The 12,725-nt window shown below is 42.3% G+C and overlaps 1 protein-coding gene across 1 annotated transcript in view; it reads right to left on the bottom strand.

Moving 5' to 3' along the window:
- Nucleotides 1–692: 692 nt before the first annotated feature.
- The window catches only part of agrn (agrin), a 247,613-nt gene continuing 235,580 nt past the window's right edge, over nt 693–12,725 (bottom strand). The window contains exons 34-37 of the mRNA XM_035656665.1: nt 12,503–12,590; nt 7,605–7,829; nt 6,034–6,137; nt 693–3,619 (exon numbers count right to left, since the gene is read on the bottom strand). Of these exons, the coding sequence (XP_035512558.1) occupies nt 3,459–3,619; nt 6,034–6,137; nt 7,605–7,829; nt 12,503–12,590 (578 nt within the window). The 3' untranslated portion in view covers nt 693–3,458. The remainder of the gene's footprint in view (nt 3,620–6,033; nt 6,138–7,604; nt 7,830–12,502; nt 12,591–12,725) is intronic.

Consider the following 12,725-nt stretch of genomic DNA (forward strand, 5'->3'; position numbering starts at 1 on the left):
GGCCACCATGTTTCTACAGTAGCCCAGGACGGACAAACCAAACACTGACTCTAGATAGGGTCTTTTGTGTTTTTAGCGCACTTTACGGCCCTCATAGTGTCTTCTTTGTGCTTGGCTGAGTCAATGGGTCTCAGTCTGCAATGTCACCGCTAGATGCTACTAAATCATACATACTGGTCCTCTAAGGTCTGAAGACTGGTCTTCATTCTGGATCTTCCTAAGTGGGGTGAAAGCATTTACAGTACTATATAAGGGTGCAAGCTTTGGAAAAAGCTAGTAAGTGGAACATGAGTTAAGATTTTTACTACATTTTCCAACATTAAGAATAATCTTTCATGCTCAACATGGGCACTGTAGTTTATTTTGAGTCAATACTGCATACACCATCCTGGTGGGATAAATACTTGAGCATCAAACGTGTAAATAATTTCCAACAAATGCACTATTTAGTTAGAGTAATATTTGCTAAAAATGACTGAGCCTTTAGTAAGAACAATCAGAGCCACAGACAGGGAAGGGAACTTAGAAAGGGTTGAAGGACGGACTAACGCATTGTTGGTTTTGATCTGTTCACAGGATTTGTTGACAATGCAGAAAACATAGAATAATACCAGTTTTACCTATTAAAGGGTTGTCGAAATGCAATTCAACTCCATGTGATGACAAAATCAAGACGGCTGACAAGAATGGGCTCCATTTGGTTGACATTTTATTTCATGGTGGTAGGAACACAAGACAAAGGTCATAAAGTTAGTAATGTTCAGGTCATGCCACTCTCACTTGGTGCACTGCCCTTTGAGGAGGTTTGCGCAGTCAGACAGTAGTTTACAGAGGCCAGACATGGAGGGTAATCCACATGTAGACATAAATAAGGAACAGAAAATAGATTCAAAAAACAGTAAATAGAAGATTTTTTGTAAAAAGCCACAGGGGACATTTGCAGAGGCCCCCTGGGATTTTCTTTTGTGTATGAGCATTATTACTAATATAATTATTATTATGTATTACTCATTTACATCATGGGGATGAGGCTAATACACTGGTTAAAGTAAGGAAACGGTTATATGGATGACGTATTTGTCACCTGCTCAGAGTGGAGGTGACCAGTTTTTAAGGCAATTCATAGTTTCCACCCAAACCATAGACTGCAGCTGTATTTATTGTTCTCAAGTCCATCCAAATACACAGGAATCCCTCCTTTATTGAGCGTTACCACCTGAATGGATCAAATTCAAAGAACAGTGGGGTAAAAGTAATACAAGTCTATAGTTAGAGTTGGTGCTGGAATTTTAAACGTGTATTGGGACACCAGAAAAGAGTTTCCTGGTCTGGTGTAGACACTCAAGAGCTTGATCACACCCAACAACGCAGTTATAGTTTCAGGGCTCTCCCTCCCCCATGTACATAAGTATATAATCGTGTGGGCGAACAGACAAGTCAGACATGGTTCCAGTGTATATTACTAAAAACATAAACCTCCACAGATCACACATTTGCTAAATTTACACTTAAAAATTGCAGGGCTGTACAAAAACAGGTTGTTGATGATTTAAGAAGGAAAACATAATTAAAGGAAGAAGAAAAAAAAAATAGTACAAGACCATTTGATACTCAACCACGAACAAGCATGATTTTGTCTCAGAATATTGCCAAGGTTCTCATATCAAAACAAGTGTCTTTAAGTCAGTCATCGCAGCTTATTGTGGTTCAGCAAGGACGACTCCACGTTGCATCAGTTCACTGAATGTTACAGAATTCGCACTAGTAATACAAACCCATGCGTCACTATGTTAATTTGCAAGTACTGTAGGATTATGCATCTTTTCCCATTTTTGCGGCTGTTATGGCTTCAAAAGGTCACAACAACATCACAGTCTCTCTCTCTCTCTCACTCAACAGCCGAATAGAGACTCCTCCGGGAATGCTCCTTGGTCAAATACGAAAAAAGAAATTAAGTCTCAGTTGTTGTTGTTTTTAAGCTTTTTTGTTTGTGTTGACGACTGACTGTTGTCTGACAGGACATTCCCAAGAGTAGTAGCTCCCCCCATGATAAGATCTGTCCTCCTTTATGTCTGTCCTTTTCTTCAGTCTTTGCTTTCAGCGCCTCCTTAAGGTCAGATATGGTAACAACTCTTCCCCGTTATGCACCATTCAAGGTCCTGCAAAACTAACAGCTTCCAAGAAAAATAAAAAAGACCAAAAAATAAGACACAGGGAATGAACAAATATAAAACATTATTCTGAGCTCTGTAGTTTCTGAAATCACATCAGTGGAAATAAGAGAAAAAAAGTAACCTTTTTATAGTCAAAAACAAACAAACCCCCAAACAGTGACATTTTCCAAATTAAAAAGTTTTTTTTTTTGTGGAACAAAACGTGAATAAAAACAAAAAAACAAAAAAACAAAAACCAGATTCAAACCAACACTGCAGAAGTGCATGCATTTATAGTGGTCATCATTAGTTCATCTGCTGATTGTAAAACAGAACGCACAATAGTACATGAGAAGCACAATTCTCCAAAGAGAACCCATCTTACATATTCACAGTCTCAGGTATTATTTATATACTCTATATTTATAACATTTATTCATGTCTATGATTCATTTCTTGACTTATGACTAATGATATGCAAGTCATTGTGGAACACAGCGCTCTCTCCGTCTCCGTCATGTCGGGTTGCAGTGTTAGTGAGTCATATTTCAAAACTAAAGGCTCTGATGGGATTCAGATTGAGTGGAGAGTTTTTTCTTTCTTTTTTTGGCGCTGTGAGATGGGGGTTGATCGAGTGGTTTCGACTGTGTACTTTCTCACTGTAGCAGCTTGACTGATATCTGAAAAGTCCCATTAGGAAAATACAGTTGGCTACCGGGGCTGAATACAGAGTTCCTTGACTGGAGACGCCAGCTGGCTGCAGCGTCAAAGAAGCGCACACACAGGCTGCAGCACACACTGTGTCCAGCTCTCAAGGGGGAATGTACGTCTATATATTCATGGATGTATAGGCCATGCTTGGGGAATGTGGACGATAGATATGGCACCAAGACAAGGCAGTAACCAGAGATCATCAGCGAGGTCCACCAGTGTTCAAGTAATGAGCGAGGAAAAGGAGCAGGCTTTTTTTTTTTTTTAAGTTGCCGTTTGTTTTAAAACAACAAAACTGACGAGGATAAAGTATCTCTTTTTCACAGAGACGCCTGCTTTTTGAAAAAGATGAAGGGCCGGAGCAGAAAAGAAAAAGAAAAAGTGTGTTCTGTGAACAGAGGTGCAGATTTAAAAAAAAGAACAAAATATATAAAACAAAAATTAAAACGACATATTAATTTTCTTTCCATATAAAAAGCGATGAAAAGTATACAAAAATAGAAAATAATTACAGCAGGAGACATGGGCGCTATGGAGGGAGTGGGTGGGAGGGTTTCTTTTTTCCTTTTTTCTCAACATTTTGTCTCTGCCGAGTTATTTGGCGGCGGAACAGTGTAATATTTGGGGGCTGTTTAAGGCGTCCTCCACCAGGTGGAGCTCCACGCCGTCCACCACCACATCCTTGACGCAGCCAACAAAGCCGGTGCTGTAGGCCTTGGGCAACCGACGGGCCACCGCCAGCTCCTCCAGACCACCTGAGGGGAGACAGAGGTTGAGATGATGTATCAGGTACTGTACATAAAAACAAGACTCATATCAGAGAATTAGTCCAAACTGATGCAAGCTGAACCATTCTGCACACTAAGGCAGCACCCAAAAAGTTAGTTCCTACATTTCCCATAATACAGCCAATAGCATTGTTGCATTAGGCCAAATTTGTAATTTTGTAGCCTCCTGCCAAGATATCACCTAACCTTTTTCAGCTCCTCTGCAGCTTAACAAGACATTACACACCTGTTATCACATGTTTCACAGATTTCCATTTGTAGAATGTGTGGAGTGCCCCTTTAAAGATCAAAAACCTGAATAAAGGTTTGCATTTGGTAACAAATTAGACCTTGCAAAGGCCATCAACCACCTGTACCGGAAATATTTTGTAGAGAAATGTATTTCTGGTACTGAAGCAGTTACTTTGTCTTTGTCAGGCGTCGTCTTTGATTTTTTTGCATGATGACACCATCTGATGAACATGACAGGTTGACACTTTATTTGTTAAACCACCATGATCAAAAGGAGAACGGCAGAAAGCCTGCATACCAGCCAGAGAACGTTAAGATAGACAAGAGGGAAGGTTCTTCTAATTTGACATGGTGTGTAAAGTGCTCAAAAATGCGCTACAAATGAAAGGTGGTGACAGAGTGTAAAATTATGAATACCTAATATCTTCATTATTTTTAGTGCTAAGCACTCATTGCTGTGCTGAGAGCTCCCCAGACATTCCTGTCCATCAAGTAGTGCATTCAAAACTGTGGCAGCTTTTTCTTAAACTTTGAGCTCTTATAGGTGCTGCACTTTTCTGTTTATCCATGTTGCCTGAGTCTGATCTGCAGATCAAATAACGTTCGCAATATTATACAACGTTAAAGGGCCAATTCACCCAACTATGCACCTCCACTGTAGAAGGGTAGAAGCCACACCTGCACAGCTAGATAGATTAAAGTGGAAAAACTTTTATTATTTGGCAAAAATGACCCATTAAAGCACTTGTAAATTGACTCTCGGAAGTGTTTTTTCTATCAGTCATAGAAAGTTTAAAAATAGACATTTCTTAATATATCATGGATTTGTACTTCAAAGCAAATGTTTCAGCCCCTTGTACTCTCCATTTCGCTTTAACTATACTGCACTTTTTCTTCTATTTCAAATCATTTTCTTTTTTTCCCATAACGTCCTTTTGTGGAGACTTGATGACCTAATTGCCGGGTGTGTGGCTGGCTTCTTTTTCCTTTTGATGGTGTTTTGAGCTACTCTTTTGAGCCAGCGCACCCAAAGTAGTCATTAGTGTCTTTCTCAATAAATCAGCGTGAAACATCTTTATTCAGAATTTCATGAGATCTGTTACTTACCGGGAGAGAGGCTGACCCTAGTTTTTCATGCTTTACCTGGCCGCCATCCCTGCTCTCTCTCTCCTTCTCCCTCTCATGTTATCTCCAGTCAGAATCCTCCTGCATCCTCTGTCTTTCTTCACTTCGTGTTAATCCAACCTCTTTTCCCCCTTACACTCCCCATCTCTCTTTCTCTTTCCTCTCTTTTTTGATCTGTCGTGCTGAGAGTTCATATCCCCGTCTAGCTCTTTACATCCCCTGTCCCTGCCCCCTTTAATCGGATTGGGGCCTCCGAATTGCGGATCGACAGGGCTAATTTCATGCGAGTTACAGATGAATTAATGATGAACAGTGAAAAGGGGATTTAAAAAGGAGAAGGGCCCTCGCTGGGAGGGCTGTTTGAGGATTATGTATTCTTGCTGCAGGGCTCGCTCAGCACCTGTTCCAGAGCACTGCCTCCCTGTGTGTGTGTTTGTATATGTGTATCTGAGTATGCGAGCGCACCTCTACATGCAGCGTGTCTCTTAAATGTCACTCATGCTGCTTCTCCTCTCAAACCTGCCTCTTCACCCGCCTTGCGCTGTGCATTTTAAAGACCGGCCTGACTTTATTCCGCCGCCCGTCTTCAATGTTATTTCCTCAGAATGTTCAATCCCGCCGTGCCGTGTGTGTTCTTTCAAAAGCGATTTCTCTGAGTCAAGTTCAGACCAAATTGAACTCGAGGTAGATAACGGGCCGACTTTGGTCATTTTCAATTCAGGAGAGCAGACGACTTTTGAATTTGTCAGATAGCCTTTCATTTCTCAACTCAATACCTGAATAGGTTTGGACATTTTTTTTTTTTTTTGCCCAAATCGCAATCTTTTTTGCCTGCCAGAGACTTTGCTTATCCTCTGCAATGCCAATGAGTTCATTGCTCATTTTTGGCAGCCTTCTACCAGTGGCTAAGATGAAAAGGTACGACAGAATTACAAGTATTCCCCTGATTTGATTAATGGCAATTGTAGATACATTTTCAATTCTGAATGACATTTTTTTTCTCTTTTACATGTGTGGGCACCTACCCAACCAGAGCGCTCCGTCTGTGTCCAGCTGTGTTGCTGCCAAAGGCGATGACCCTGTTACTGCTGCCTCATTGCCAACCTGTAGAGAGCCGTCTCTAAGTGCTCTGAGGAGCAGAAAGAAAAAGAGAGAGATGCAGTTGGAAGTCTGTCTCATGCATGCATGTCATACTGAATAGCTGTAAATAGCAGTTTCATTTAATCTAAAGCATCAAGACTCCATTGCTCCACTGCCAGCACACTAAGCACTCACATAACTGCTTTTGCCAAGCAGCGTTCTAAATGTGCCTGCCTACCAGCTAACAGATGCCGCTAGAGCAACATTCATTATAGGTGGCTCAGCGCTACGCATTAGCACACACACTTAAGAATTGTGACGACGGGGATAATTTGAACCCACAAAAGTGGGTTTCCAACTGAGAGAGCTTCATTAAAGGCAAGCCGCAAACACAGATAGCTGTGTAACTATGAGAGCTGTACGCCACATGCTGTGATGTGCACCATCATCACCATCCAAATTATGTCATCTTCCAGAAACTCTGTGTAAGCTTGGGATGAGATTTGGCCAAATCTCTGTCTGAAATAGATGCAGCGGCTTTTCGAGGATCGATTATTCCTGCCCTACATGATGAAACCGATCCATTTATCCCCCATACTTCCATATGCAGCCATGTTGAAAGCAAATGTTCAGCAGTGATAATGCATAGATCGCATGGAAGGTGTTAAGTGGGTAATTTTCCAAGTTCAGGAGTTAATTTGTTTCTGATTTAGGAATCCATTATGTGACATCACTGTGTGGCAAAAAATATATGATTTGTTTTTTTCCCTACATCTGGAATAATGTACTAACTCGTACTAATAACTCATAGCTTATAATTAACCCGTAGCTAAAACCTGTGTTACTGTGTGTAATTTATGGGTTATTTATTTATGTATATACTATAAAAACATACTCTAGGTGTTCAAGTATGTACAAAATGTCTACAAGACTGAATAACCAATAGAAGAAAGTGTGGCCCCAGAAATGTACTGTGTGGCAACTGGTTTGTCAACTGACATGATGAGAGAAGCATTATCTAAAAGTTTAGTTATTGTGTTTAATCAAATTACCACACAACAAGCCTGAAGCCAGCATAGGAATACTGACTAACTTTAAATAGGATCAATGTATTTAATTAGTATACCTCATGTACACAGTGTATATGTGTTCATATAAATACTATCATGAATTTTCATTTATTTTATTCATTTATTTCCTGGATAGATTTCCTATAGTGTGCCAACATGTGTTTGGATGTTGCCACATGTTCTTCCTTTTTGAACATTCAGTAATGTGTCTAAGCAATTCGATGTGCAGTGCTTCATACTCATGCATGACCAGGCATGAAAGTAACCTTAATCTGAAACTAATCAGAGTCATCTTAGTGCAAGGGATCACCGTGTAGCAGAGGATTCATGCAAGAGATCACACAGTTTGCAGCAACACAAATACAATATGGATTAAGTTTAATCCTGGTCTCACTGTAAAAAGCTTTTGCTCCTGATCCCCAGCTACCTGCCATCTCCCATCTTACCTGCTGGCCTTGATGCGTATCCAGCGGTTGGTGTCGACACGCACCGAGGAGCGCAGCACCACGGGCTTGGAGCCCAAGTCGTACGTCATCTGGACATGTCCGTCCACGATGGCCAGGGCAATGTAGTCAGAGCGCTCCACACCCTTCCCACTCCACAGCACCAGGCCCTGGGTTGCCTCCGTCCGGATGCTCAGCTCAAACTTGTTCACCAGCAGAGCCTTCTCACTAGGAGAACAGAAATAACATCGTTAGCTTTCGGTCTAATTCATCAAAATGAGTTCTAATCTTTGGTGGAGCTGACGCAGCTCAGATGTCATTTGTGCCATTTGTAGTTGCATATGTGAAGCAAGGGACTTGCTGTTGTCTCAAGCGTACATTACCCATAATTCAAGCCATGACATATGGTTCTGTGTGCTAGCACATGTAGCCAGAAATCTTTGCACCTCAGACTCTATTGCCCCATCCTAACAGAGTTACAGTGATTTTTAAGGATGCAGACTGAGTTTAGGAGTAGCAGGGGGCTGTTTTGCTATTAGCTTTCCTACTTCCTACTGAGCCTGAACTGCTTTGCTGCTCAGTGCTTCCTGTGTTGCTCTGTGTGTGTGCATGTGTGTGTGTTTTAGGCAGCTGTTTGATCTCCAGTCTCTTGACTGCTACAGCAGGGGTGATTTGGATGCAGAGACGAGGCGACTTCCACCTATCCTTAAGAGGCACTGTACGTCACTGTCACCGATGTGAGAAAAATAAACACTGTGATGTGCCTTTACTGTATGTGCGCGCACACACACACACACACCATCACACATCCATTCCCGCATACAAACACACTCTGTAAAGTCCCTCTGTTCTTTGTGAGTCCAGCGAAGATACAGCAGACATCCAGAGAATCATGCCTTTAATTTGCGTGTGTCTGTGTACGATTGTGTGTCAGTCAGCATCTGTGCAAATGTCCGCACAGCTGCAAATGGATCTACTTCCATCTTCTTCAAAACGGTATTTCAAGACAAAGACAAAGACAAGGTGAGGACACGTACGACAAAGAACCAATGACACGTGGATTAAAAAAAACAACAACAGCAGCACATAGCTGGAGACAAAGATTAAACAAGACAGACAACAAGACAAAGGAGTCAGCATAGCAAGCAGAGAGGCTCATGGGAGAACAAGCAGGACAGGAAATAGACAGGGGATCTTCCTGTCATTAATGAGCAAGAGTAGAAAGAGCATCGGGTATGGAAGCAATGGGATGATATTTAACTTCAGTTTATTAACTGCTGGCCTGCGGTATGGCAACATTGACAGCTCAGGCCAACAATAATGCTGGTTCACCTCAGTAGAAGTGGGGAAAGAATCCATAATCAAATTTGATTTTCTCCTTCAAAAACATGCTTAGGTTTGGAAACTTTGACCCCCTTGATTAACTAAATCTGCTGAGGTAAACAGAAACAAAATAAAAAAATATGATTTAAGAGCATCATGTCTTTCTTTTTTTTCTTCAGAGAGAGAGAAAAAAAGAACACAAATACAGCTCAGTGAACCCTCTCTCCTGGCAAACCCTCAAAGAGCTTACAGGGCCCAATAAATCTCCATCGGAGCGGCTTGTCAGTGATAAGGTCAAGGTTATTAAAAGTGCTGAATATATCATGAATAAAACAACGCCGGCGCACTGAGTTCTAAATCTCATATACAACACTGACTTCATAGATTTCTGGAGTGTTTCTTTTTGTAAATGGAGGGATTTTATCTACTCCTTATATGCATTCAAATTCTCAGGAGGCTTCTCAGAGTGCTGTCCTCTATTTAAACTCCAGGTGGCAGTAGTGGTTAGAATAATAAAAAGCCATCAGGAAGGACAGTTACTGCAAAGAGGCTGCAGCTCTGGCTGGTTTTGTGCTGTTATCAGAGCTCTGAACTTCAGAATTAATTGAAGCCTATGCAGAGGCTCTTTGTGATTCGTATTGGTAACTCTATCTCAATAATGGAAACAATGTTGTCTCTGCGGAGGAGGGTTTAGCTCTGTGAGAGGTCGGGGAGGGGTTGTCTGGAGAGGTGGGGTTGGATGAGGAGGCGAGAGGCGAGAGGCGAGAAGTGAGAGGCGAGTGGACAGCACCAAAGTCTAAAAGCTTTTGAGAGACTCACCTCTGGTCAGATGGGTTCTCCAGAGACTCAGGACTTAAGGGAGCAGGGGAGAAAGTCAACGGCATGCAGTGTAAGCGCAAGAGGCCAGAAGGAAAGAAGGAAGGAGGGAAGGAGGGGAGGAGGGGAGGAGGAGGGGAAGGGTGTTGTGAGCCCACTGGGTGACTCACAGAAGTCTGGTTTAGACCCAGAGCTGCAAAAAGCATAACTTATCTGCTCTACTACAATATCGACCATGTCAACAGTCGATAACAACTGTGATCATACGAAGTGTGTAGCTTAGCCCTGATCACACCGCAACCATAAAAGGAGGTTCTCAAGGGAACTAGTCGGATCAAGATGGATGACTAATGCACCAAAATGCCCTGGGATGAAGCATTTTTTAAACGTGAGCATCAAGATTAAGTACATTCATGGTCAGTGTCCACACCAGCACAAGAGGCTACTTTAAGTCAGCGTCCAATTATTGAATAACTCCTTTATATTTATGGCGCTGCACGCCACAGTGCAGCGCCATAATTATCTTCTGTCTGGCAATGGAAGCGGTGAATGAGAAAAATTGGGCAATTGTCAAAAAATGGGGTCAAGCGCCATATCAGTTGAGAGCCACGGCCAGATATGATTTGTCACTGAAATAATGGGGTTTGAGCAAATCGACCGCAGCTTTCAGATACGGGTGGAGAGGTGAAGGAGGAGCGATCAAAGGGTGCTGTAAATAGTAACAGAAACATTAACCCAAGGTGAGCGCTTGACATTTTGGCCTCACTTGGCTCTTAATGGCCTCTCGAGAAATGCATTCATTTCTTTTTAAAAAAATCAAATCACGCTGAATTGATCGGCCTGCCTCAAGAGTGCTGTGCCAGGGCTCTGGTTTGCTTAGATTCACGCTCATTGTGGCTCTTAGTAAATGTGACATCCATTAAACTTTTGACAGTCTGGCTCCAAGGACCACTGTCCCCTCCTGCTAAGTGAGACTGATGCCCATGGCTACACACTGTGGAGAGATCTCAATTGGAGGTCTAATCTACAAAGGGAGACAAATCTGTGATTAACATGTCAGTGCCTCTCTGTACGGCCGACTCCGTAATTATTCACAATTACAGTTAGAGATCTGGCAAAAAACGAAATGACAGAAGCCCTGGCATGGATTGAAACTCTGGGTTGAATCCAGTCGGCTTAATTTGAGCTGAATTCTGCTTCGCTGCTTTGTGGGATTTTTAAAAAAAGAGGTTACTTACCAAGCTAATGAGCAGGAAGAAAACCCTTAATAACTAAGTCATGACTGAGGGCTTTCCCAAGCAGAAACTCTGCAGGCACCAGAAACTAGGTTATGGGGTATTTAGTGTATCCTCCTCTTGCAATTTTCAAGGGGTCTCATTCATTTCATAGCAATAATGCCATTCAGCGTAAAGTGCGTGGCATTTCTTTTGTTTGGGAACGAGTTACAACCATGCATAAAATATTGCACATTCTTAGTACAGCAATTCATTTTCTCTGAGGGTTGAGCACAATGCTTATCATGCACACATTCATGCTTCCCTTTTGTACTGGAAAAAAAGAAAGGATCTAATGATGTTGCAAAATGTATTTAAAATAATGAAATCTGTCAAATTAAATCATGGATATGGAGCATGGATGTAAAATCGGACTTAAACAGCAAATATGATTTCTGTGTGGAAATCATGACAGGAAACTGAATGTGCTTTAATCTCTTCAATTGGGTTAACTATCAAAAATGGCTTTTTTTGGTTGCTGTTAGTTGGGCTTGATTCAAAGCTGGGCAGCTACCCAGTCGTAAAGTCTACTTACTCTGGGATCTCATTGGTCAGTTGGCTTGAGTGAAAAGGAAAGACAGTGAAGGACATTTATATGAGACAAGACATGTGCGGACAACGACAAAGGGTGGTCAGACTGAGGGACGGGACAAAGAGTCACGCGACTGGGCCGCTTAGACTGGGGACAAACAGCAAAGATACACATAGGACACACACACACACATATATATCCGACAGAGTTCTCCAGCCAGTTGTTTTTGAGTGAGTGTGAGTTGTGTTTCTCCATGGGAGTGTGATGATCTGCAGACTGTGGCCCGGTTTTCACACCTCTGTGTTTGTGTGAAGAGCTGTGAGTCGAAGATATACAGCCGTATGCTTGATGTCTTTTCAGGTTCATCACATAAACATTTTTGTTTGTGCCAACCTGGAGGCGCACTCTTGCCAACCTTGTAGATGGATGGAAGAGTAAAACTGTCTCATCAGCTGCCTGAAGGGACAGGATTTCTTGTCTTGTTTTTTTACACCTGCACCAGTGTAAAGAAACCGCTTTACACTCGCGTCATCAGCTTATTCCCTTTCCGGGTGTATAAGAAATTGCAGGTGACATGTCAGTTTTACACACATTCAAAATAAGGATAAAAAGTTGAATCGTGCATGTGTGCTTATTGTCCAGTCTGTTCTAAGCGGCAGACCACAGAGTAAACTGAGCGTGCTCAGGGCAACACTGTGATTGTTAACCGTCTCGCTAATTAGTGAAATCCTGTCAAAAGCGGAACAGGACCGCCATGGACGGGGGGGGGTGAGCTATTAGCCAAGTGCCTAGTTCACCCTGAAGCCCTAGCTCTGATGATATCATCAACATTGTTATCACGGCTTACCAAGGGAGGAGATGGATAGACAGAGAGGTTATTTGGCTAATAGCTATTACAATGGAGATGTAGGGTGAAGCTGAATATATGAGGATGTTCCCCTTGTCCTCTTCCTTACCTCCTTGTAACGGCGTTGTGGTACTCAATGAACGTCCGCCCGTCAAAGGCGATGGCCTCAGTCTCTCCAGCAGACTTCTCGTAGATGGCTGTGAAGATGTGGGCAGGTTGGGGGGGGGGCGAGAGAGAATTGTTCAGAGGATGAGATCACACCAATCAATAAGACAGAGGGTTCAGTTATCAGAGCCAAAGGCAATGGAGTGTGAGCAAATGTGGTGATGGGG

The sequence above is a fragment of the Morone saxatilis genome, unplaced genomic scaffold (assembly GCF_004916995.1).
Source record: "Morone saxatilis isolate NCDOM2014 unplaced genomic scaffold, NCSU_SB_2.0 Contig15, whole genome shotgun sequence".
Taxonomy (NCBI): Eukaryota; Metazoa; Chordata; class Actinopteri; family Moronidae; genus Morone; species Morone saxatilis.